The sequence below is a fragment of the Pungitius pungitius genome, chromosome 15 (genome assembly GCF_949316345.1).
Source record: "Pungitius pungitius chromosome 15, fPunPun2.1, whole genome shotgun sequence".
Lineage (NCBI taxonomy): Eukaryota > Metazoa > Chordata > Actinopteri > Perciformes > Gasterosteidae > Pungitius > Pungitius pungitius.
Window position 1 is genome coordinate 13,742,305 of NC_084914.1, and position 25,651 is coordinate 13,767,955.

At 42.1% G+C, this 25,651-nt stretch overlaps 3 protein-coding genes across 7 annotated transcripts in view; all 3 read right to left on the reverse strand.

The window, feature by feature from the left end:
• Window positions 1–17: 17 nt before the first annotated feature.
• On the reverse strand, window positions 18–6,088 carry LOC119209161 (zinc finger protein 665-like). 3 transcript variants are annotated; one of them, XM_037458249.2, is made up of 7 exons: window positions 5,946–6,088; window positions 4,837–5,039; window positions 4,649–4,741; window positions 3,248–3,343; window positions 2,938–3,048; window positions 2,703–2,832; window positions 18–2,608 (listed from the first exon to the last, which is right to left on the reverse strand). In XM_037458249.2, exons 2-7 carry the CDS (start codon window positions 4,984–4,986, stop codon window positions 720–722), a joined length of 2,469 nt encoding a protein of 822 aa, XP_037314146.2. In that variant the 5' UTR covers window positions 4,987–5,039; window positions 5,946–6,088; the 3' UTR covers window positions 18–719. The 3 variants fall into 3 exon arrangements, with proteins under 3 accessions (XP_037314146.2, XP_037314145.2, XP_037314147.2); XM_037458248.2 differs by having other exon boundaries at window positions 5,873–6,080; XM_037458250.2 differs by lacking the exon at window positions 5,946–6,088 and adding an exon at window positions 5,688–5,824.
• Window positions 6,089–6,534: 446 nt separating this feature from the next.
• On the reverse strand, window positions 6,535–11,141 carry zgc:171422 (uncharacterized protein LOC100001353 homolog). 3 transcript variants are annotated; one of them, XM_037458258.2, is made up of 7 exons: window positions 10,998–11,141; window positions 10,076–10,278; window positions 9,756–9,848; window positions 9,561–9,653; window positions 9,332–9,442; window positions 9,093–9,225; window positions 6,535–8,156 (listed from the first exon to the last, which is right to left on the reverse strand). In XM_037458258.2, exons 1-7 carry the CDS (start codon window positions 10,999–11,001, stop codon window positions 6,775–6,777), a joined length of 2,019 nt encoding a protein of 672 aa, XP_037314155.2. In that variant the 5' UTR covers window positions 11,002–11,141; the 3' UTR covers window positions 6,535–6,774. The 3 variants fall into 3 exon arrangements, with proteins under 3 accessions (XP_037314155.2, XP_037314157.2, XP_037314156.2); XM_037458260.2 differs by having other exon boundaries at window positions 10,076–10,292; XM_037458259.2 differs by having other exon boundaries at window positions 10,076–10,313.
• Window positions 11,142–12,921: 1,780 nt separating this feature from the next.
• The window catches only part of LOC119209151 (sodium channel protein type 4 subunit alpha-like), a 31,147-nt gene continuing 18,417 nt past the window's right edge, over window positions 12,922–25,651 (reverse strand). Inside the window, exons 17-27 of the mRNA XM_062557694.1 lie at window positions 23,108–23,509; window positions 21,323–21,440; window positions 21,067–21,221; window positions 20,424–20,597; window positions 18,491–18,613; window positions 17,860–18,132; window positions 17,619–17,672; window positions 17,401–17,538; window positions 17,108–17,212; window positions 16,719–16,989; window positions 12,922–15,914 (exon numbers count right to left, since the gene is read on the reverse strand). Coding sequence (XP_062413678.1) covers window positions 14,683–15,914; window positions 16,719–16,989; window positions 17,108–17,212; window positions 17,401–17,538; window positions 17,619–17,672; window positions 17,860–18,132; window positions 18,491–18,613; window positions 20,424–20,597; window positions 21,067–21,221; window positions 21,323–21,440; window positions 23,108–23,509 — 3,045 coding nt within the window. The 3' untranslated portion in view covers window positions 12,922–14,682. The remainder of the gene's footprint in view (window positions 15,915–16,718; window positions 16,990–17,107; window positions 17,213–17,400; window positions 17,539–17,618; window positions 17,673–17,859; window positions 18,133–18,490; window positions 18,614–20,423; window positions 20,598–21,066; window positions 21,222–21,322; window positions 21,441–23,107; window positions 23,510–25,651) is intronic.

Genomic DNA, 25,651 nt, shown 5'->3' on the forward strand with positions numbered 1-25,651 from the left:
AATCAGCACGCACCATGGAGAACTCAGGTTAATTTAATTTGAAATTTACAAACTTTGCAAAACAAACAATGAAATATATATGTGTATATCTATACAGAACCAGTCAAAAGTTTGGACATACTTGAATTGAATTTACTGGTACTGTATAGATATATTTATATAAAAAAAGGCAGATAGGAGAAAAAAAAAATATGGCGCCATCATATTAGGTTTGCAATTTTACAATATTTTTCAATAACATATTTACAGGGAGCCAGCATTTTCACCTCCATCACTATCAAGGACCTTCCAAAAATAGATATTTTCATCAATATTTCAATTTCCGAACATACAGCATCTCATCACAAATATCCAGAATAATATCCAAACATATTCATGCAGAAGAAACTGACGTCAGAAAAAAAAAAAAGCTCCTGGAATAGCCAGAGAAAAAGAGCATAGAGCGAGCTTGTGCCGAAGAAAAGGTTTGAGAATTCCTAAAGTACACTCTTTTGGAGAAGATCGACACCACTATCGTTTCATCACCTGCAAGAGAGCAAATGACTTCCCAAAAAGTCAACTATTACTTTAACTGATTAAAAAGTCCTCATATGATTGGCTAATGTAGGTACATTGACTTTCCGTCGTTCCGTATTCCTCCGTGTATATTGCTCGCCTCATTGGTCCGTTGCATCGCCAGCGCGTCAAATGTTCTGCTCCAGTTCGCCCCCCCCAGTCACTCAGTTCATGTTGGAGTGGCTCTTCAGGTGCCTCCTCAGGTGGTTCAGACAGGTGTAGGTCTTGGGGCAGATCTGGCAGTGGTACGGCCTCACCCCCGAGTGGTTCAGCATGTGCTGCTTCAGCACACTCCCGTCTGAGAAGGCCTTCCCGCACTGAGTGCACACGTACGGCCGCTCCCCCGTGTGCACGCGCATGTGAACCGTCACCTTGTGCGCCATCGTGAAACCTTTGCCGCACACCGTGCACTTGAACGGCCTCTCCCCGGTGTGCGTGAGCCTGTGCGTGCGCATCGCCCCCATCTGGGAGAAGGCCTTGCCGCAGTCCGGGCACACGTGCGGCTTCTCGCCCGTGTGCACCCGGGTGTGACTGCGCAGTCCCCCCGCGGTGGAGAAGCACTGGGAACAGTGGGTGCACTGGTAGGGCCGCTCCCCGGTGTGCGTGCGCGTGTGCTGCTTCAGGTCGTAGCGGTTCCTGAAGCCGCGGCCGCACACCAGGCAGCTCTCCGGCCTGTCGTCGTTGTGCCGCAGCTCGTGGTTGGCCAGGCACTTCTCGGACAGGAAACACTTGCCGCACTCCTGACACTGGTAGGGTTTCTCGTGGTCGACTCTCTGGTGGTACTTGAGCTCGCTGATGCCGGGGAAAGTCTCATCGCAGTACCGGCACCGGAAGCGATGGTTGGGGCTGTAGGGGAGCTGGTGCTCGCTCATCTGATGGTTCCTCAGCATGTGGGCCATCTTGAAGGTCTTCCCGCAGTGGGAACACTCGTATTTTGTCAGCAGCTGGACACACTGGTGTCTCACCCGCTCGTGCAGGGACCTGAACTGACACCCGCACTTTGTGCAAATGTGAGAAGCATTTTTACACTTGCGCTTCCTGTGGCGGGAGAGGTGGGCCTCCGTGCGGAAGGCTTTGCCGCACTGAGAGCACTTGTAAGGCTTCACCGCTGTGTGGAACCTCTGGTGCTCGAGGAACTCGAAGCGATACTTGAAGCTCCTCCCGCACAGTGGGCAGTTATGTGTGACCCGCCCTCGCGGGTAAGCCGCTTTGATCGACGCCTTCCTGGAGGACAGCGATGCCGAGGAAGCCCGATGAGCGGAGCCACTCTTCCTGTGTTTGCCTCGGCCCGCTAACGGCGCCGCCTCCAGGTCGCCGACCTCCTCGTGTCGTTGTTTATGTTTGGTCAGACACTTGGAGGAGATGAAGCTCTTGCCGCACCGCTTACACTGATAAGGCTTGTCATGGTCGACCTGCTGGTGATACTTCAAGTCCCCAATCCCTGAGAAACCCAGCCCACAATGGCTGCACTTGAAGAGGCGGCTTTGGACGTGAGTGAGCAGGTGTTCTTTTAAGCTGCTGGACTTTTGAAAACTTTTCCCACAGTGCCCACAGTTGTAGTTACGGCCACGCTTTGGGCAGTGGTGCCTGAATTTGTCCAGCGAGGTCGGAAAACTGTTCCCGCATTTGATGCACAGATAGGCGGCGTTCTTGCATTTCCGTAGCCGGTGGCCGGCCAGCAGAGTGGCGGTTCTGAAAGCCCTGCCGCACTCGGAGCAGTTGTACGGCTGGAGCCCGCTGTGCACCCGCTGGTGTTCCAGGAGGACGGAGTGGTGCTTGAAGCATTTGTCACACTCGGGGCACTTGTGCGTCCCCGACTGCTGCCTCCTGCGGGGGGGCGACGAGATCTCGGCCCTCTTTGGCGATTCGGGAAAGTCCGTCGAGGTGGACGGGTGAGTGGACAGATCTTCGTCGAACATGACTATCTGAGGAACGCCGTTGTTGACGTCGTCCTCGTCCTCGTCACAAGCACTCGGGTGGGACGCGATGGCCACTTCCAGCGACGGCGGCAGAGCCAGAGAGGGAAGGAGAAGATCATCCGACTGAAACGGAGCTGCGGGGGAAGACGGGAGGTGAATGAATGTTAACACAGTCGTCCCTCCTCTTCTTCGACTAATGACTTTGTTTCACAGCGATTGAGTACGTACCGGCGGTACACTTAGCCAGTTTCCCGTGGCACTGTTTGCTTTGGAGAAGAAATTTAAGGTCATCTCCGTTTGAGACACACTGCATGTACTCCTCGAGGACAGACGGCGCCGTGCTGATCCAGGACGCCGTCTGTGCACAAAAGAGCCAGAAAACAAAAAGGGTTAAATTTTTGGAAGTTGAAAGGCCTCCTAATTTACTGACTTTATTTTCTAATACTTTAGAAGTTCTTTATACTTGTTTGAAATCTGGTATTGGCAGCAGCTCCTCCAGTCTGGTGAAGAATTCACAAACCAGAGTCTCCAGTGCAGTGTCGAAGTCCGGCCCGTACTCCACTGGAAACACATTCTGTCAGAAAGGGAAAGTGTGTGTGTGTGTGTGTGTGTACAAATCAGTAACCTTCAACACATGGCAATATCTTTAATGATTAGAATGGCAGTAGCAACATTTAGACTCTCAAAACTGTGATAAATAACTTGATGTATAACATTTGAGTTCTGGTAGGTGATGTTGTTTAGCGCACTGTACAAGTGAAACGTTTTCTTACCTTGAGAAAGTGTTCTCTGCCATTGGTGTCTTCAATGAGGCCCTGCACCAGCTTCATGAAGTTGGCCTCTGGGGCCTCGATTACAGGATCATTGGTCTGCGTTTGAAAAGAAACACACCAAAGAACACCACGTTCAGGTGAATAAAGGAACACGAATATAAAACAACAGACTAGAGAGTCATCGACTAAAATGAAAATGTGATAACTTTCCCATATCTTTTAATACATTCCATCAGAATCAAATCACTTTCTATCAGAAAGTTTTGACGTTTTGATCAACAGACCCTTTTTCCAACGTAACAACCTCCAGACTTTACAACCAATGAGGAGACAGAGGTCCTAAAAGATGACCTGGATGTGCCGACCCCTCCACCAAAAGACACAAATATTGTTTTCAAGAATAAACGCCATGTCCACAATTTTAATACTTTTGGTGCAAAATAAGAAAATATCCAAATTATGTCTTTACTATGGCATTATTCATATGCTGGAAATACAGAAGGCCTGACCGAGGGCACCACTGCAAGTCCACTTCTAATTACTTGAAAGAAAGCCAAAAAAGGTTCCCTTCAGGGGAGGTGTTCTACTTCTCGGGTAGTTGTGTGCAACCTTCACTTGGAAGACTTTGGTGTGGAGGGAGAGTGAACCGTCTTTGCAACTGCTCATGGCAAAGGATCATGTGATATGACGATGAAAGCTCTGGCAGCTGGAGTTGAGAAACAAACAACACATTGATGTGCTAAGCTCCCCACATTAGAGTGCAAAACTGCAAACCAGAAATATTCAGTCAGAAGCACTGGAACTTTTAAAACAAAGTGCAATTTTGAGGGACTTGACAGTTTTGATCTTGTCTGTTAGCTTACTGATGATCAGAAAACTATACTGTTGCGTTTCTTTGTTTTTCAGAAAATATGGCTTAAAGGACCCATCGTATGTCCATTTTACCAGAAGTTTATATGCTTCCTTGGGGTCTAAATGAAATGTCTGTAACACACTTTGGTCAAAATACCACAAGGACCATTTAAAACAGCACCCCGATTCATTCTCAGTCACTTAAGCATGACATTTCTGACATAAAAGAACCATAACAAATCGCGGGAGTTGTTTTTGGGTCAGTAGACATGCCAGATACCCAAATTAACGTGTAGAAGCACTTAAAAAGTGGAATTTTCATAATATGTCCTCTTTAACTTTGAGGACCCCTATTTTCTAAACACTTCAAGCTCTGATATAAGTTTCCGTGTGGAAAAAATAATTCATCATCACCATATTAGAAAGAAGAAAAAATCCTGATCTTTGACAGGCTGGAAACAGTGTTTTTGCTACAACATTTAAACAAACAAAAGTTGTATTAGATGACTGATTATTTCAGTTATTCAACCAATGAATTAAAACACTCACCTCCTCAATGCAAGATGTTCGGATTTGGTTGAGGTGGCTTTCAACAGCCTTGAGATCTTCAGGATGTTCGGAGCGCAGCAGCTCCAGAGTTGTCTAAGGAAATTGAATTCACAATTTTCACTTTTCCATGATAACCTTTTGTGAAGCTTCTTATTTAATTGTTCTCTCCACATACATGGTGTACTTACCCTTGCTTTCAGGCCCAGTGTGAGCAGACGCCCTTCTCTTTTACTCATCAGTTCAGGAACTGCTTCCGTTACCATGGATACGAACTCCTCCAGCTTCCCGTAGTGCTTGATGTTCCGCTGGCGTACCACTTCCCACATCACTGCTGACATCAGCCGAAGTGGAGGGACCAAAATTGCCAGCGAGGACAGGGGGACACTGAATTCTTGAAAAAAGACATTTGATTTGGTCAAATAAACTTAAAAACAAAATGGGTACTTATTGGTATATAATGAGTATAGGACATGACACACGGTCACTTCCTATGTAACAGATATTTGAAGATATTTGATTGGAATGAAATTGTGAATTCATACTAACGATAATAGGGCTTTTTATAGCGGGGAGGGAAATAGACTCCGGTGCTAATTGGAGACAAAGCAAACGCTTCCTTCGGAGTAACGTTACAGCATCTCACTTTAAAGTCAGAGCAGTCCTCACACTATCTCTGCTCCTGTATCCACCCTAAAGGGGAGCGGGCCGTTTATTTCATTACAGCACCAACTCATTGCATTTGTAAAGCTAACTTTACGTTCTGTTCGACATTGTACGTTAGTACTTAACGTTAGATCAAATAAACCCACCCTCTACTTTAACACGTGGGCAATGACCTCAGGAGGAGACTTCTGTGACCGGTTAGCTCCATTTCAAATTAAACTGAAATAAAGGTTAAACTGGCTATTGCTAATTATCAGTCAAACCGAGCCAATAGTTGCATTTCATACGTTTAAAAACAACTTTGAACGTAGAAAAAATGTTTCTGATAGGAAAGCGTTATTCAACATAAGCCACAGTTAACGTAAACCATCGTTACCAGACTAGCAAGGAGGCCGCTGACGTTGCCTTGTAAAACCGGCTTAATATTGGGAAAAACAATTCTTGTTCCAGGGATTAGTCGAGGCCCGATGAACCAGGCGCTAATCCTTCGCTATAGCTATTCAGCTAGCCAAATAAGCGATACAAATACCGTTTTGCAGAGCATCGCAAAACAATACATACCCGTGTCGTTCATTTTGAATTCCTTTAATAAGGTTGAAAAGAAAAAATCATTACAAAATACTCTCTTTCATACTTTCGGTTAGCGTATTAGGTAGCCGCGTACTGTGCTTCAGGCGCCAACTTCTTCCTGAAACACGTTGTTCATTCTGGGGGAGCAGCGGCCCAGTCAGTGTCAGTTCGTATCAGAGAGGTTTGTTTTGCTGTACGGGGTAGCCCGGATAGGCAATGCGAATTCACCCAGTTTTTCAAAATAACATGCACCGCCTCTCCGGAACAAGCAAGTACATAAATCGTTGAAGTAATGTTTGTATTTTACAAAGTGTTTTTTTTATAACGCTATATCATTAATAATATATGATGATAACTAAGGTAATTCGTTTTGAATATATATATATATAATTGGCAAAACCTATTAAAAATAATTGTTTGCAATTGAAACATTTGTGGCTGGGATATGAAGGAGATTTAATAGCTTAATGTAATTATCCTGCAAAAGGTTAAAAATATATCTTGAGCTCATCCAATTACGGAAGCTATTTTTTTAAACAATTATATTATTCTTTAAAGATCAGAAAATTAATATCGTAGAAGACCACTGCTGGATGTCTAATGATGGATTTAACGAAGAATTTGGCTGCAGTCAGAAGCAACCACAAAACACATCATAGCTTATTGGGAATTTATTGTTTGAGGGTGTCACAGAAAAACAGTAATACGTTTGAATTTATTTGCAGAGGATACAATGAGAAAAGATCCGGAAACAAATAAATCAAGAATCAGTCATTGAAAACAAGAACCTTTGCAACACAGTCCTTACAGGAGATGGAGATGGCATTAAATCAGCATCGCTATCAGTACTGGCTAATTGCACCAATACATCCAGAATTAGGTCAAATGGTAATCTATGGAATTTGCACCACAGTGTGAGTCTTCAAGTGTCTCTTCAGGTGGTTGTGGCACGTGTAAGCCTTCTCACAATGCTGACAAGCGTACGGTCGCACCCCTGTATGAGTCATGGTATGTTTTTTCAATTCGTGGCCACGTGAAAAACCTTTCCCACACTCAAAACAGATGAAAGGACGCTCTCCGGTGTGAACGCGCATATGCACTGTCAATTTGCTCGCCATGGTGAATCCGTTCCCACACACAGTGCACTTGTACGGCTTTTCCCCCGTGTGCGTGCGTCTGTGTATTTGCAGCTCGCCGGCTGAAACAAAAGCCTTGCCGCAGTCAGTGCACATATACGGTTTCTCTCCAGTGTGGATCCTTATGTGGACGTTCAGGTTTCCTCTTGCGGAGAAACTTTTCCCACAGTATGTGCACTGAAATGGCTTCTCACCCGTGTGACTGCGCATGTGGAGATTCAGCTCATGACTGTTCCTGAAAGCTTTGCCACAACTCACACACACCTGGGTTTTCGGTCTCCTGTGGTGCAGCTCGTGGGCTGCCAAACTGGCCACAGAGCGGAAATACTTCCCACACTGCGTGCATGGAGTGGACAAGTCGGCAGGATGGATCCTCTGGTGGGATCTTAACTCAGTAATATTGGGGTACGCTTTCCTACACTGTCTGCACGTGAACACCCGTTCCTGGCTGTGAGTCACTTCATGCTTACTCAGCAAGTGCTTTGTCTTAAAGCTCTTTCCGCAATGAGAACAGTCAAACTTTGGGACATAACACTGGTGTTTACATCGTTCCTGCATTGATTGAAAAGTACCCCCACATTTGATGCAAATATGAGCTGCTTTTGGGCACCGTTTCCGCCTGTGATATGACAGATCAGAGCTCCTCCTGTAGGCTTTCCCGCACTGGGAGCACTTGTAAGGGTTTTCTCCAGTGTGCAGCCTCTGATGCTCCAGGAGTTCGTAACGATATACAAAGCACTTTCCACACTGAGTGCATTTCTGTGCAACTCTCTGCTGTGGAGCGTCAATCACGGAGCTGGACAATATCAGACTCTCAGTAGATGTAGCGGGAGCTCCATCGCAGGTGCCCGACATCCTGCCGCAATGCTCCTCCACTACATCAGCATCAGGAATGCTGTCACTGCATGTCTCTGCAATTGTTTGTTCTGCATTGCTGCTGCACCACGTGTTGGTTTCCTCCTCAGCTGGCCATGTTGCATCCTGTATCGCCATACTTCCTGCGTCCCGGGGAGGAATTCCATCAGATTCTCTCTGGATCTGTATTGCTGCATTGATTTCTGCATCTTTGGCGGTACTCTCTAGCAGTGAGGGAGGGCTGGATAATGATGAGAACAGCTGCTGCTCCGAGGGAGAGGGCACTGTAAACAAGAAAAGAGAGACATTTTAAAAGTGAGGGAGGATTTTTTTTGTTTACATTCATTCGGAATTAATGTTTTGCTTTCCAAAGTGTATATGTGCAATCGGGCTGCAAGAATGTTGTCAGTTTATCGCTACTACAAGGAACTTTCATTTTATGTTGTTTTTTTAGTCACCATTGTGGCAGCATTTCTGCAATCTAAATGGACTTCACGCACAAACCAGATTCCCTGAATTTGTTGTCCCGAGCCACCTTTTCCTCCAGTGGGCCCAGCTATACAACAACGGCCTCCAGCAGGTGGCAGTGTTTGCTCCCAGCGAGACAGAGGTCTGCTACTGGCCAGAGGTATGGGCCGCCGCCTCCTTCTTCCTCCTCCTCCTCCTCCTCCTTCTTCCTCCTTCTTCCTCCTCCTTCCTCCTCCTTCCTCCTCCTTCCTCCTCCTCCCTCCCCCCCACCCCCCCCTCAGGAGCGTCAAACCACAGGACAAAGTGCCAGTGAGGCCGGATCCGTGTCTGTCTGCGTGAGCTGCTGGAGTCTGAGCTCAACAACTTTCTGCTGAACCTAACGGATTTCCTCCAATTCGGTGCCGAATGGACCCCCTGTGGCCCCAATGACATGTGTGAATGATAACTATTTTAGAAATAGCCAGTCATCCTGCCGATGGGGTCATTCAGGTCATGGAGAGGCATCAGTGTTAAATTAGGGGCTTCAAAACTCGTTCAAAGTTCCTCACAGCAACTTTAATGGTTGTCTACAAATGTCAGTAAATAGTTAAATAGTTTGTTGATAACAAGAATTGCAAATCGGTTGTTTTTTTTCCGACCAACTGTCTGTCCGAAATCACTCTCTGATGAATGGATTGTCAGTTCATTTACAATTTCTCAGCACAAAAATGCACATCAACGCCCTAGCTGGTAGATCAGGAACACTGACTCACCACTGGCATCCATATCGGCCATTTTACCACAGTGGGCCTTGCTTCTGAGCAGTACTTTAAGGTCATCCTCTTTGTATACACACTGCATGTATTCTTCTAGCCCGGAGGGTGTGTCACTCATCCACACTGCAGTCTTTATCAAATAAATAAAAGTATAATTTGATGGACCAGAAGTAAACCAAAAAACAACCTCTCAAAATGCTTGGTAAAGAAAACATTTCTACGGCGTACGGTTTTACCTGCTTGAAGTTTGGTATGAGCAGCAACTCTTCCAGTCGGGTGAGGAAGTCACAAATCAGTGTCTCCAGAGCTATATCAAAGTCAGGTCCAAACTCCACAGGAAACACATTCTGTGTAGTGTACAGGAACATTACACTCCCAAACTCATGATACTGCATCATATAACAAATCAAACGAACAGCTCTGATTAATGTCCAAACTAACAATGAGGTAAAAGCAGAGACACACCATGAAGAAGTGCTCCCTCTCTTTCGGATCCTCCAGGAGTCTTCTAACAAGCCTGACAAAGTTGGCTACAGGAGCTTCGTTTCTTGGATGAACCTGTTAAAAAGAATAAAAAACAAGTCTAAATATATATCAACTGATCACTTGATTTTAATGATGTTAGTTAGACAGAAATGACCACAGTGTACATAGTCACACCTGTTTTGAGGTAGTTGTCAGAAGGCTGTTTAAGAGGGTTTTAACACCACCAAGATCTTCTGAATGTTCAGAACGTAACATCTGCAATGTCACCTGGAAAAGCCATTTAGAGAGCCTTTAAATACCAAACAATACAATCAGACTGCAATCAGATGTACTATCTGCATACTTCAAATCATATGACGGTGCTGCATCTGCTTTGCTTTATGTTTGAAAGTAAAGTTAAGGATTTTCCTGATGCTTTGAATTGTCCTAACTGATTAGATTCCAAACTGCATTAAGGTGTACTGGAGCTTATATATAAAGCCTCTACCTCTTACCTTTGCTCTTAAGCCCAGACTGAGCAGTCTCATCTGCCTGTCTGTTAAGATGTCAGGGACAGCTTCAGTTACTAAGGAAACAAACTCCTCCACCATTCCATAATGAGGGATGCTCCTCAGACGAACAACCTTCCACATCACAGCCGTCATCACCCTCAGAGGTGGAACCAGTAGCCTCAGCGACGACAGGGGCAGGGGGTCCTCTGCAAGCAGGTGACTGTAGCATCATTTACTCATGCTTAAAATGTCTCACTTTGCTGGCATTCAATGAACATAAAGCATTGATAGCATTATGAACATTGTCACGATTGTTGGCAGAGAGATGTACTGGGAGAAGAAGAGATAATACAAGCTCCTTTCAGAAGACAGCTCATGCAATCTAACAGAGATAAGTGCCTGTTCATCTGCAGACTGTACGAAGAGGCAATATAGCAGACCTGCAGCCTTAGTACAGAACTACAGTTTTCTGTTAATGTGACTTTTACTCGGGGAATACGATTTAAAGAAGAAACGAAGTTCAGTTGGACATTGTCCTGAAGAAAAAAAAAGAAAAATAATTATACATTTTTTCCATAGTTAGCATTTTCAGTATCCCAGTTTGATAGTAGATCAAGCTCTGGCAGCCCTCTTGTATTGCATTAACGTTAAGTTAACTTATTAATAGTTGGACTTAATAGTCCATGCCAGTCCATTAATAGTTATTAAAAAACTGTTCCTCAACAAATGGAAAACCTTAAACGTTATCTTACATTCATTCATCTATTCGTCATAAAACCCTAAATTAAATAAGAATAATTTCCCGTTGTGTCTGCCTTAAATACGAATGATAAACGTTAGGGCGATAGAAAGTTGCTGTTAGCAGGCAAGCTAACAACAACAAAACAAAACGATGACCCCAGAAAAATACAAAACGTGAAGTTACCCATTTCCTTCCTCCAAAGAGCTGAATGAAACGGATGAGTCACGTTACTTTCTATTGAAAAAATAAAAATATATATTTATTCTAGGAAAACGAGCTTTTAGCTAATGAGGCACATCGTCGAGGCTGAACAACACTTCCGGGCTTTCCTTCTTCTCTAAATTGGATTTGCATGTTGCATCCAACTTGAATAGGTGTATATCGCCACCTACTGTACCGGAGTATGCAATTTTAGGGTTACCTTTACAACCCATCTATTTTTGTTTCAAGATGTACCTCCCTTTCAGTCGTTTTTCTCATTCCAGATTTAAAAGTACAGTGTGTTCATATGTGTGTCTGCGCGGGGGACTTCTGTAGATGCACAAATCCCAATGGGGTGGCGCTGAAGGCTAAAAAAATAGTCAAAGATTTATGAAAAAGTGAGTCTTTCTTCACCTTCAAAACATTGCAAACTGATTTTGCATTAACTGGTATCTTTTCTTTTAGGTCTTCAGATAATACCAAAAATATAATAATCCCATTTACCAGATTTAAAGATACAGAGATTATGTTGAAAAAGAGAATTAAATTCCTATTGACCTACTTGACTGATGATGACTCAACTGGTATGTCACACATGACCTTCGTTTTCACTAAACATTATTTGAATGAATGGAAAACACAGAACACGCAGTTCATCCAATGTCTTTGTATTAGCAATTAGCATGTCTGCATGATATGTAAAGGATTTGTCATGAATTACATTGATATTGCTGCGTTAGACTGTCAGTGCATTTTGTAATTAGACATAGTGCCTTTTTAATCTTTTTAAAAATGTTTGCTCTCTCTGATGAGGCTTTAATCTCCGCCACATGTCCCAACGCTTAAAAATCAGATCAATTACCAAGTCACATTCAGTCAAGTCACATTTTTCTGGCACTTCACGCACAAACCCAAATTAAATTCAAAGTAAGCATCTGTCTATTATGTGAATGGTCGGCAGAAGTATAGGTGTGTGTGTGTGTGTGTGTGTGCATGTGTGCAGTGGTAATGCATGTATGTCAAAGTTACAGTATGTAAGTGTGCATGTGTTCAACAGAGAGAGAGAGAGAGAGAGAGAGAGAGAGAGAAAAGAGAGAGTGTGTACATATGTGTGCCCGTGCGTGTGTAATTAAAACAAGTGATTTGTTTTTCTACACACAGATTATCCCCCTCTCCCAGCTGGTCAGAGTTGGATTTGACCGACCCGACAACCAGAGAGAGGAAATCTGTTTGGGGCTTAATCCAAATTGGCACCCTTGATGATTTTTTTTTTCCAAACTGAAAACGTGGGAGTGCTTGATCATCAACTTGAAATAAGAACACCACAAAACAATTTTTGTGGTGATACAAGGCCCAGATAGAAGAGATGGAAAATACACACAAATGCCAAAATCCAGGACATCCCATACATTTTTATATGGCTCTACACTACTTATGTTTTGTTTTTTTTTAGCCTCAATTCTGTAACAAATCCAAACAGCGCAGATCAGCTGATCGTATGTGGAGGAATTCTAGACAAATTCCAGCCTGAAACACACTGATGGACACACAGCCATGGAGCTGCCACTTTGTGCACATGGGTCCTGTTTTTTTTTTTTACAAATGCACTACACTGTTACTGCCTTTAATGAACTGGTTCCCCGTGTGAACACAAGAGAGATTCTGCCGTTGTTAATGTTGCTAAAAATATTCACATAAAATATAAACATATAACTGTTCAAATGTGTTCAAATTAAAAGTTATTGGACTTTTGCAATTGGCCTTGCTAAATTCTTTTAAAACAATCCAAAACATCTTCATCCAACTATATGAACTTTACTGAGAGTTGGCAAACCCACAAATTTGGAAAAGAGTTTTATTACCATTTCATAAAACAATCCATGAAACAATCAACCTAGATGCAATACAGACAATCAGGCCCTCAAGGAAAGTCTTTTATATAAAAATTAACACAGTTATATAATTTGCTCTTATGTTGTCATGGCCATCATCAGTCATGAATGGTCTTTTAATATAAATACATTACAAAAAATTGGTAAAAATAATTTGCTTTACATACATTTCACAGCCTCAAAGTACTTTACACATTTGATTACAAAATGAGCTTTCAGTGCATTCACGCTCTTCCAATCCACATCCACCGGATCAAATTAAATGGCCTAAAGAGATTTAGTGTGCGGAAAGCAATCAAAATCAGGCACATGATTCAGGGAACTGCTCTGTTATTGATAAAGGTTCAACTTGAAATGTGCAATGCTTGGGAAAATATTTATACATTTTAATTGTTAACATAATAACCATTTCAGCTTGTTTCTTCATATTGTTAGTAGCACATAATGGACAATACGATAAAAAGGAATATCATCGCCCGAATACAATTGATACTATTTTAACCAGTGACCATAATTTATCATCGCGTACAGCGTGTAGCACCTTCATTGAATCAAATGCCATTAATAAATAAATAAATCCCAAACACTAAAAATAATTATCAATGGATGATGCTGACTTACGAATTGTTTTATGTTTTTTCTTCAATTTTAAAATGTCGGAAAGAGTAATGAGCAGATGTTAGCTTTGGTAAAATCATATTAGTAAGACCTGTGGAAGAGCTTCATAGCAGCTAGTCATGAATGTCAATCAAAAACAATACAGTGGCTTCCTGGCAGATGTTCCGTGGGAATTGTGCGCTGTTCAATATTGTTAATCTAGCCGTTCAGTTGGGTTTTTACAGTATACTGAAAGTGTTTCAAAACCTCAAAGCACTTGTGGAGCGGAATTTGTATCAGCATCCAAAGAGCTGAACATCGACAAAGCAACTGGCATTTGGAGAAAATGTGACAAAGGGGGATTTATATTTTTTCATCTATGTTTTTGTTGATTGCAGCTGCTTGAATATGTTCTTAAAAAATGATCAAATACCGGTTTCTATGAGAAATGTTGTTAATGTTAGTGGGAAAATGTAGTAAACAAGCTACTTATTTTAACTGCTTTTGCCTTTTTAAAATAAGGCTTTTGTGTTTGTGCCCCCTTTCTGCTGTATTGGTCAAGCAGGTGAAATAAATGTCATTTTAATGTCCCCCCTGTCCTCGGCCATCGGGTGATATTGGCCTCTGAATACAAATTTCCCTGTACAAGTGCTCAGCGTTTTTGCAACAAAAGTAGATAAATCCCAGGTGCAAGAAGACAACTTACGCCATCTGGCATATAAAACATGAAAGTGTTTGTTTCCCAGTCGTATCTCTGGAAACTTGACAAACATTCTGCTGTAAATACAAATTGCATTTTCAAAACATTTTGAAGTTGATGTTGATGTTCAGTGTTTATTGGTATGAAATAACTGCAGATCATTTGGGCTTTTGAGTGAATGTAGTTAACATGTGTGAGATTACGGGTTATTCGTATTAATCACGGTTGAAATTTAAATACAGTTTTTTTACTTTGGTGTTTTAAATTTCCATTTCTGAGATAGTGTGAGGAGAAGATCAGGTTCCTCTCACAGATGTGGACTTCTGGGCTGTTCAATTTAAATAAAAGCTAAGTTCCTCGGCTTCTACTTATAGGTAAAAAAGTTTATTCTCATTGACCGTGAGTAATTCTGAACTATATTCTCTGCTGTAAACAAAAAAAAGAGCAAAATCACAAACACTCTGCACACATTTGAGTCTCAAAGGAAAGTTTCCTCGTAGCTCTCACCAGGCTCTCCGAGTTCAGAGCCCCTGTACATGGATCTGGCGACCTCAGAGAGTTCACTGGTCGCTCTGGTCACGCTGTCATAAGATGGTGGCGAGGACAGTAGCGTGTCCTCTGTTGTCTGTGCAATCTCTAGCCCGACAAGTCCATAGTGATGCATCATGGAGGCTATCAGCCCCTCCGTTTCTGGAGCGTTCTCCACATCCACCGCAGTCTCGTAGTTTATCTGCCTGTAGAGGTAGGACGCCTGCTTCATGTGCCGGCGCACCAGATGCCTCCTGTAACACCTCTGGATGACGGTGGCGGACACCTCCTCCAGTCTGCGGCGCAGCGTCGACGTGATGGGCTCGTGCGAAATCGTGGAGGGGTTGGTCATCATAAACTTCTCCTCCATCTGCTGCTTCAGGGCGTCCATCTCTCCCGACTCTCCCAGGACACGCTTTGTGAAGGCAAACAGGATGTCCAGGCAGTGGATCCTATCCCCGCTGACCATGGGAAGGTCCATGGAGATCAGCTTGATCCTGTTGGGCTTGGCTATGCGCAGCGGCTCCGACAAGGTGTCGGCGAAGATCGACAGCATGGAAAACTCAATGAACTGCGTGGCCTCGGAATCAAACTTCTCCCACACCTCATAGAACATTTCAAAGTCATCCTCGCTCAGCGGCTCTGTGCTCTCCTCTGTGGCAACGCTGAAGTTCTCCAGAATGATAGCTATGTACATATTCACCACGATGAGGAAAGAAATGATTATGTAACTTACAAAGAAAGCTATGCCCATTGAGGGGCTGCCACAGTTACCCCGCGTATTAGTGCCAGTGTTGACATAGCGGAGGTCACACTCCTCTGGGGAGCTGGCCATGATGGGACTCAGGAGGTTGTCCCAACCTGCCGAGGTGCTGATCTGAAAAAGGCAGATCATGCTGTTCCCGAACGTCTCAAAGTTGAACATGTCGTCAATCCCGTCCGACTTTTTCACGTAGGCAAAGTTCGCCATACCGAAGATGGCGTAGATGAACATGACGAGGAAAAGCAGGAGGCCAATGTTGAACAGTGCTGGCATGGACATCATTAAGGCAAACAGGAGAGTCCTTATTCCTTTGGCTGCACGTATAAGTCGAAGTACCCGTCCGATCCTTGCCAGTCTGATGACCCGAAACAGGGTGGGAGATACAAAGTACTTCTCAATGATGTCGGCAAGAACAATTCCTGAAGTGAGACAGAGAGACAAAGCGAGATTAGGATTATCTCACTGCACAACAATGCTTCTGTGTTTACTCAACGCTGCTGCACGAATCTAAATGTTTAAATCGACAAATTCTCAATTAACTATGTGACGCAAAGCAGAAAACTGTCACCAGACATTGTGAAAATGGTCCTATGCTAAATGTACAGTAGGCTACCTGTCCGAGTACAAGTTAGCTTGTAGCTGGTGAGCATAGGGGAGCATTAAAGAGACAGATATTTTCTTTGGCAGTTGGTGTAGACATAAACAGAGCTAAAGATAGAGTGAATAGTGGAATTATACTGGACCACATAACATGTTAATGTTACTCCATGTCTGATGGGTGCGTAGATGAGCACCAATTTGTTTAAAGCAAAAGCCTTGTTTTTCCACCTCTATGAGGTCAGAACAAATCTTCAAGACATTTAAACATATTGTGATTTGTTGAGCTGTGGCCAGGAGTGAATATTTAATGGAATACAAGTACGAAAAAAAAGGTAAGTAAAAAGCATTTGTCAAGGCTGCACACTCCTCTCTATCTGTTATTTAATTAATAAGATGTTTAGAGATTTTATTCTGCACCTGGATTTGGATACATCTGCCAGAAATCTTTCATTGAAGGATGAACAGTAGTCCAAGAGAAAATAGCAAACATAAAAAGTAAAATTGTACAACGTTAAAAGTATTCTGCTAACAAACAACAGATGAACCAACGCTACTGAAAAATGCAACGTCCTCGGCAGAGGCAAACGTTTATTGGCGTGCTTATTTTTTGCGTCTCTACTTACCCACGATAGAGAGGACTATCACCACAAAATCAAAGATGTTCCACGCTACTGTGAAGAAATAACAGCGGAGGGCGAAGATCTTGATCAGGCATTCGGTGGTGAAGATCACGATGAAGACCAGGTTGATCTTGTTGAGGATGGTTTCCTTGCGCTCTGACTGCTCGTCGGTTTCCACCATCATGGTCACCATGTTGACGATGATGAGCATCATGATTATGATGTCGAAGGCCTGCTTGGCCACGAGATCGAAGAAGAAGGCCTGGAGAATGTTCTAGGGAAATACAAGTGGCTGTTATTGCTACAATAGCATCAAGAATGTTGGCAGGCAGGACGTTAATTGGTGGTTATTGATACGCCCTCAAATTGAGTAATATTTGATGTAGTTTTACCGCAGGCCTTGGTATTGGCTTTTGAGGTTTTTTAGATCCCAACTTCTTCATAGCGTTGTAGTACTTCTTCTGTTCTTCCGTCATGAAGATATCCTGCCCACCCAAGTATTGGCAGAAACACTTGACGTTAACTACACAAAAATGTTTGTATAAAGAATTTCAGATGATGAAACAAAGGCAACAGTTTACTTCCAATCTGAGCAAGTTAGTATTTGCATAAAATGAATCATAGTTTTGCCTCCGGAATAAAATATATCAGGTTTGGGCCTGACGTCAGCGTTGCTAATACTCATCTTTCTTTTCTGTTGATTGAAATTGTCAATTATGACCCCAATGAAGAGATTGAGGGTGAAGAAGGAGCCGAATATGATGAAGACGACAAAGTAGAGGTACATGTAGAGGTTTATTTCTCTGATGGGTTGTTCCTCAACCTGAAACCAAACAGTTTAACAAGTCAGCTGGTTAATGGAGCTTTATCTACGATGTAGGCCCTAAGTATGGACATACTTACTCCTCTTGAGTCAACAGCTGCATGCATTATTTCCATCCATCCTTTAAATGTAGCCTAAAATCAAATATTACAGAGCATTAGTGTTGCATTGTGAATAACTGTCTCTATCCATTGAAAGAAAATATTAAAAAGGGCCCAAATGAAAGCTATGATCACAAGAAAAACACGACTTCTCAAGTAAAGGTTTGACAGATCTAATTAACCAAGTAGCACAGCAAAAAAGCAACAACAACCCACTCACCACTTGCAGAAGGGAAAGGTAGCCAAGTCCCACGTTGTCAAAGTTGACCTTCACTTTGGTCCAGTAGAACTGGGTGTCGTTCATAGAGAGGCACTCCGACTTGTTGTTGACTACGGAGACGCTGTGAATGAAGCCAGTTCTGTTCACGCATTTCCCAAACTTTCCAGCAAACAGGTTGACCCCCATGATGCTGAAGATGAGCCAGAAGATGAGACACACGAGCAGCACGTTCATAATGGACGGGATGGCTCCTATGAGAGCGTTCACGACCACCTGGTGAGCAACAGGTCAGAATTAAGTTCAGAGCAAAGAGGTTCTCCAAGAGTCTGGTCACACGCTTCTGAACCACTCGCAGCATAGAATGCATTGTAGCAAATTGGTTATAAAATAGATAAAGTATTGCAACTATCAACAAACATCAAATAGAATAACTCTAGAAAATCTAGAAAAATAAAAATAAATACCAAATTATTACTTTTCTGTCATTTATCAAATCTATTCTCCTTTCCTGTAACTAACCACTTGCTATTCAGACCGTTTGATAAACTTGTTCTTAGTCATACTCCTGAGATTTATCAGCACGTTACTACTCATTATGACTTTAGCGTAGTTTAGAAAACACATTTCTCACCCGCATGCCTTCGAATCTGGACAGAGCCCTGAGAGGTCTCAAAGCCCGGAGAGTCCTCAGGGACTTGATTGCAGCAAAGTCGGAATATCCCAGTGAATTTGCAACCAGGCTTATCAAGGAGACCTATATAGAGTACAAAAAGAGTGTACTGTGAGAATCATAAAAAGGATCCTTTTCTTTAAATAATACAAGGGGAAGAAAAAACACTTTATGAAAAGCACAGAATAAAAAACAATATCACATTCAACATGTTAGTTAAGAAACTGCATTTATTTTCATAACACTTAAATTAAAAAATACAATATATATATATATGTATTTATAATAAAAGACCATATAGGTCTAAAACATTAGAAGAGCCATATTTTAGAGTTTCTGTGTATTTTTGGGACATTCCACAGTTAGGAACACAATTATTTATTTTTTGAGTTTTTGGTTTTGTTGGTTTATCTTTGAATAAATTTAGACTTCCACTCTATTCTACATCCAAAACAAACAGAACTAAATGGTATTCCGCTGTTGAATGACCCGTGGATGACAGCTATGAATGAAAATGGCATGAAGTAAATGATTGATGATGACAAAACACAGTATGCACACATGGACAAATAGGGTCCACAAATGCATGCTCAGCTATATATGCATATACAATATGTATATATATCAAATAGAGTGAGTTTTATAAAGAATTTAAATCTATTTTTGCCAAATTTGTTTCCCAATTTGCATCCAACAGAAGTTTGTTAAAAACTATTTAGGACTTATAAGGTCCCAATGCTCGGAATTTCTTTATAAAAGTCTATTTACACATGTGTTTGTCCAATATATCTAAAGAAGATTCCCAAATGTATGTACTCTTGCGACAATAGAAGACTTTGGCTCAAAGAAAGTACAGACGGAAAAATGCATAAACACAGTAAAATAAAACAAGGTGGTAGTTTTCATAGAGAGAAAAAGATATTTCAATAGTGACATTTTTTAAAAGGATTTGTCTTTTCTTCTAAACAGACATAACAAATAACACTCAGAACATGAATTAAACAGAACAGTTTAGACATTAGCTCCACTGGTGCATTTCTAATATGAATCAAATGTCTTTTAAGCAATATTTTCATAGGTTACATATCCTGTTATAATTATAATAGTTTATTGTGATTTAAAATGTTAAGTACATCTTCTGTAGATAAACCGTAAGAGTAAATGAGACTGCATTTGTTATGATAAAAGCCAAGGCCCCGAATTAACCGATTCAAAGAACGAATGCCGGGGAACAGCCTCACATTTTTAGGTCATCTCATAAGAAGTGCATAAGTTTGGACACAAGGCGGTGGCTTTTGATATCACAACAGAAAGCACTTACGAGTGAAAAAACACAGAAGCATTTGTGAGGCAGATGCACGTTTCCAAATCCCAGAACCCATACTCACCTGCGACCTGCCAACTACAACTTACCCTAACAATAGAGCGGTCTGTGGAAATCTGTGTAACAGTAAGTGAAATCAGAGGAAGTCAAGCACGCGGCACGCCTCGGCCACTTAGGATGACCTCTACAGAGCCACATCCACTTCAACACTTTAAATGTAGCGTGTGGAGTTGGACCACTGGTGCACTAATAAAGCAGAATTGTATACGGATGTGCAATCGAACCCTATGTTTCGATCCCGGTCGGAAAAAAAAGATGTGTAAAGTGTTCTAAGGAGGAGCTGATGGACGCGTTATTTCAGCCACGAAGGCGGGCATTTTTTGTAAGGCATACGTGGATGGTCAAGTGCTTTCCTGTTATTACTGTGACACTCACATAGCTGTAAATCCCCCAAACACCCCAAAGCAACGTTTAGCTACAATGAGGGGAGGGGTGATTGACTTCAATTCTCAGCCCGTGACTGCCTTCTTTCACGAGGTGCAACAAGAAGACGTAGAAACATTTGCTTACGTCCACGATGAGAAAGTCGAGCCAGCACCAGTAGTTGGTGAAATACTTCTTGAAGCCATAAGCAATCCACTTGAGGAACATCTCCAGCACAAAGATGTAGGAGAAGATCTTGTCAGCATACTCCAGCACCACCTTCACAACTTTTCTCTTCTCAATGTAGATGTCTTCAAAGGCCTGCAGCCGGAGAGGGAACGCGGTGTGAGGAAACATCACATTACCCATCAATACTACTGTCGTTATTTGACAGTACAAACAATTCACCTTCATTTCACCTTTAAGGATTATACAAAGAAATTGTTTAAGTTGATTAACACACAAACATTGTCAGTAAACGTCATCGGGGAAACTTTGGCAATAAAAAGCTTCAGTAACACAAGGGTAATATTTTGCCACAATTGGTCAGTAAACAGAGGAAGGATCAGACACTGAATTATTCAGTAATCTCAATTCAACACAACAGTGGTGTGGAAAACATCTCGTGCTGTGGGCTCATAATAAGAATAAAACATACAAACAATAATGACAAACAAACCAGGCCTCAAGCCTAGACATTACACAACCTTAAAAAGTGCTATCAATTCGTATATATGCATTACATACATATATACAAAAAAGTGTTAATAAGTAAATGAATTGGCTTTACCAGGGCCCCACTGCTGAGCAGGATCATGAAGATGATGAAAGTCTCAAACCAGCTGTGTTCCACAATCTGGTAGCAGGTCTTCCTCAGCCTCCACCAGGCCTGACCCAGACCTCGACTCGTATCGATTTTGCAGCAATGACAGTGCCTCATGCACACTGAGAAAAAAAACAGACATGAAGGAATAATTCTGTACAAAGAATTTATAACATGAACTAATCACTTTCCATGGTTACAGCTCAAAATGTTTCATTCTCACATTCTGGAAAGCATTCCACTGGCTCCATACTCTCTTCAGCCAGCTCTGATAAGTTGTCAATTTCTTTTCCAGGCTTCCTCAGATCCACCGTGCTGCCCTCTGATAGGCTGATAATCTCCTGGGTGGGGAGAAGTCTCACTGTTATCAACCAGTTTCTATATATATATATATATATATATATATATATATATATATATATATATATATATATATATATATATATATATAATTGACTTTAACCAGTGTGTGAACCATAACTGAGTTGTAATCCGCATGTATAGCACAGAATACGGGCGGTTAGACGTCGCAGTGGTTCTCCATCAGCTGTCGAAGGCTAAACACCTGCCGTGACATCCCTGTTTGGGTGTGTGGCCACTTGTGCAACATGCTTTAAAGTCCAAACAGCAGAGCAGCAGCAGTTTTCTGCCCTGTATTCCGCATGAATTCATCCCATCAGAGCTAGCTCACCTAGATGTACCGCCTTGACTTTTTAATCTCCTCTAAGCCTTAATTTAGTTTTGATGAGATTTTCATGTGTTGTAACAGCAACATATTTAACACGATTTATAGGACAGGGGCGCAGTTTCAATCCTATAAACTGGTTAATAAAGCATTTAAGAGCATCCGCGGGACCTGGTGAGCAGATTACTAGCATTTCTGGTTTTAACGCCTGGAGACGGAGCAGAGAGAATGTGCACTAAGGGCATTTAAAGCCAATTAGTGTAGCTGCAATACAGGCTGCTTTTCTTTGTTCTTTAAAGCAATCTAGTAAAAAATGTATTAACAACTAGCTTTTTAATGAACACAATATCGCTGTGTTTTCTGCGTATTCAAAGCAGTGGAATTGATCCTTTTGCGGATTCCCAGTTAAGGTGATGTAAGGGTCGTTTGTTTTTCTCTTTATTCTGGTTAGGTGAGGAGTGGAGCAGCTCGGGGAAATAAGAACGCAAAGCGCCAGCCTGCAGGCTGCTCAGCTGTGTCACTTTAATCTGCTCTGCTCGGCTTCACATCTGGCCGGCTGATGTCCTCCTGCCAGAGAGGACATGACTGGATTGACACACCCTCCACCTCAACAAACCCCCCCACCCATAGGACACAGGGCAATGCTGATAAAAGGAGGGACCACAGAGGCAAGAGGAAGAAACAGCGAGCTTGATAAAGAGAGGAAGAGGGATTTGCCCAACTAATGTCCATGAAAATTAACAACAATAGCAGTTAATGACTCCATAAACTGTTATTAACGGTTTATTATTGTAAAGCTGCTCAAATAACCATAATTATTTTAAGAAAGTAAGTAAGTAAGTTAAGTAAGTTTACATAAGTTTATTTATCCATGGTTTTTGTGCTCACATCAGCACTTGTTACTCAATTAAAAAAAGTCTTGTAAGCACGAGAATGTGTGAGCATTGAATTCAATGTGTGACTAGCGAACTAATAAATGAATAGATTATTATTATTATTTACATGGAGCTGTTCCTGCAAAAGAAAATACATTTTCCTCATGATTATGTTGAAATGAGCTTAAACAACCCACAACATTATTTTGGAGTCTCAGTTCTGCATAAACAAACACAAGTAGAATATTCAACTCAGAATGGGAGTTCATTTGGACTCTTCGTACTTAGTGGTTTTAACCCTCTTGCTTCACACAAAACAGTAATGTAACAGAAGTAGCAGTTTTTTTGCACAAAAACAATTTTGGTGGATAATACCATCCGAAACCCACTTCATCCGTAGACCATGAGGGTTCAGGTCTGGTCTTAACACAGGAGTTGAAAAACCCACCGGTTTGTTGTCTTCGTCCTCTGATGATTCAGAAACCTCCTCCTCCTCCAAAAACTCCACATCCGACTCTCCGGGTGCAATGGGAACTATGACCGTCAACTTTGGATTTGTCATGTAGCTGTCTTCCTCTGGTACGATATACTTTTCGCCGTAGCGTCCAAAAATCCCTCCATTGCTTTCTATGTGATTCCCAACCGGCTTGATGGCCTCATTGACCTTCTGCTTCCGACGCTTCAAGCTGCGGTTGAAAAGGTCCACGACGCACGTGGTGAGCCAGGAGACACCGGATTGGATGCGGGCAATGGCGATCTGGATGTTGTTCAAATCGCCATCTTCTTCTGGAGCAGAGAGGTTGTCGGAGCTGAAGGAGCTCAGCAGCAAGGCCAGAAAAAGATTCAACACCTGTTGACAGAGAGGTGTTACATCACATTACCTTTGGCTTGGATACATATCAGATCAATGTTCTAATTTTCCATGGTTTACATTATGCCTCAAAATGCATCTTGCTCTACAGCTAAGAGCATAGTTGCCTGTAAGCGTAAGATTTAGTTTACCTCATGCATGACCTGACCTCCGACGTGTTTTGTCAACAAGAGCAAATCCTGCATTGTAATTTCAGGAGGACATTCTACACAGATACCAGCACATATGGCTGACACTGAACTCAAGTTTTCAAGCATCCAGCTCCCAAGTAATCCGTCAACTAGCTTAGAGAGCAGCAGCATCAACCACATCTCTGCAGCACAGTAGCCTGTGTGCGTGTGTGTGTGTGTTTGTGTACTGCCTGTGTGCATGTGCAATGTGCACAGTTGGTGGGGATCATCTTTAGCCACTGAGCCAGTCAGAGATGCAGAGCATGAGCAGATGATTAGTGATGAACGCCTCCGGGCCTTCTCGCCCCTAAGCATCCTGGATAATCCCTTTGGATAAACAGCTTTCCCACGATTCATGTGCAGAGGAGGTTTCTGTCCATTAAACTCAATAAGAAGGACCTTCGTGACCTGACAACATTTTCACTGAAGGTGTCTGTATCCAACAATTGCCAAACAAGATAAACTACCGTGTGCTCTTAAAGTCGCCATCTTATGTCATTATTTCTGAAAGTTATGTTGAGTATTTAAAGAGTTAAAAAGTGGTATGAAACCAAAAGGCTGAGGATTATCAATGGTGCTCGAAGTAGAGAAGACATTTCTCATTTTGACTGTTTAGTTACTACCTCAGTTACTGTTGCTGCTCTTCAACATTTGCATTCCAACAAAGCACAAACAGCAGTTTACAGAAATATCCAAGGCATAAGCAAAGTCTTTTTTCTAGAAAATCTACAAGTCTCAGACAAAAAGTCAGGATCTCCACAAGCTGATGGCGTGGTAATGAATGAGTGCTATTGTAAAGGCACTACAGGGTAGAACTATTGAGCCACACTATTACAGTGTACAATGAATTATGACGAGATTTCAGAAATACAATGAAAAAACCCTTGAAAACAGATCTGAGCAAATCTTTATGACAATAAAATTGAAGCGTAGCTCAGGCCGATATAATGCAGCAACAAACCAAAGGATCGGCTCTAAAATGACACCACATTCAAAGTAAAAACACTCGAAAAAAATGCTGCAACTGCTGACCGCCTGCGCTTCAGTTTTTTTCTCTTCTCATTAATGTAAGCTTAGATCACAGCTGGACAACAAATCACCATATGGGCAAACCAAATATATATAGAATGGATAGTAACAGCAATTATGTACAAACAGAGCTGTCATGCCGATTAACTACGTTTAACAGAACCATGCTATGAAGTGCACGCCATGTAGCATCCTCAGTGAACCTCAGTACCTGCAGAGACTGGAACAGCAAGAACACTCTGTGGCGTAGGCTAATCCTTTGTACAGTACTTAGGTCACAGTTTCCCCCATAAGGCTTAGTTCATTAGCAGTGGATAAAACATCCAGCTCCGATGGACATGATGCTGCAGTAAAGCCGCTCCTCGCGTCCAAACCGCTGTGGTTACACAGAAATCTGAGTTGGCAAAATATATAGTGATGAGGCACCAACATCTGATTTAGGATGTCCCATATTATATTATGGAGTCACCAACCCTCATTGGCATGACATCATCACTCGGTTTGCACTTGTTTCAATTGCAATTGAAGTTCTCCTCCTATCATCACCTGTATAAAGACTTTTATTTCTTAGTATAAATGTTCTGTCCTGATGACGAAAAATATCAAGCAGAGAGCTCATTGATGTGCATTTGCACGTCTTAAGACAATAATGGAGGTGGGGCTTTAAAAAAAACTATTTTCGAATATCTGGTTGTGCATTAGTCACGTCAATAGGAGGACTAATTAATACAACGAGACATAACTACTTGAATAGGTCATTTAGTTTAAATATTTAAAAACATATTACCTACACAAAAAGAAGTAAATGAACTAATGGCCAAGACCGCAGACCATGGCTTCTCTCTCTCACTCTATCTCTCTCTCTCCCTCCCTCCCCATCGTGCTCTATGCGCGTAGCAGTTGAACAAATGAACAACAATAA

Bases quoted from the DNA above. Each gene is read 5' to 3' on its own strand.
- LOC119209161 (XM_037458248.2), bottom strand. The intron at 3,344-4,648 runs GTGAGTGTTTTA...TTTCAAACGCAG, and splicing joins GAACATCTTGCATTGAGGAG to ACCAATGATCCTGTAATCGA. The intron at 3,049-3,247 runs GTAAGAAAACGT...CCTTTCTGACAG, and splicing joins GCAGAGAACACTTTCTCAAG to AATGTGTTTCCAGTGGAGTA.
- zgc:171422 (XM_037458258.2), bottom strand. The intron at 9,443-9,560 runs GTGTGTCTCTGC...TACACTACACAG, and splicing joins AGAGGGAGCACTTCTTCATG to AATGTGTTTCCTGTGGAGTT. The intron at 9,226-9,331 runs GTAAAACCGTAC...TATTTGATAAAG, and splicing joins TCATACCAAACTTCAAGCAG to ACTGCAGTGTGGATGAGTGA.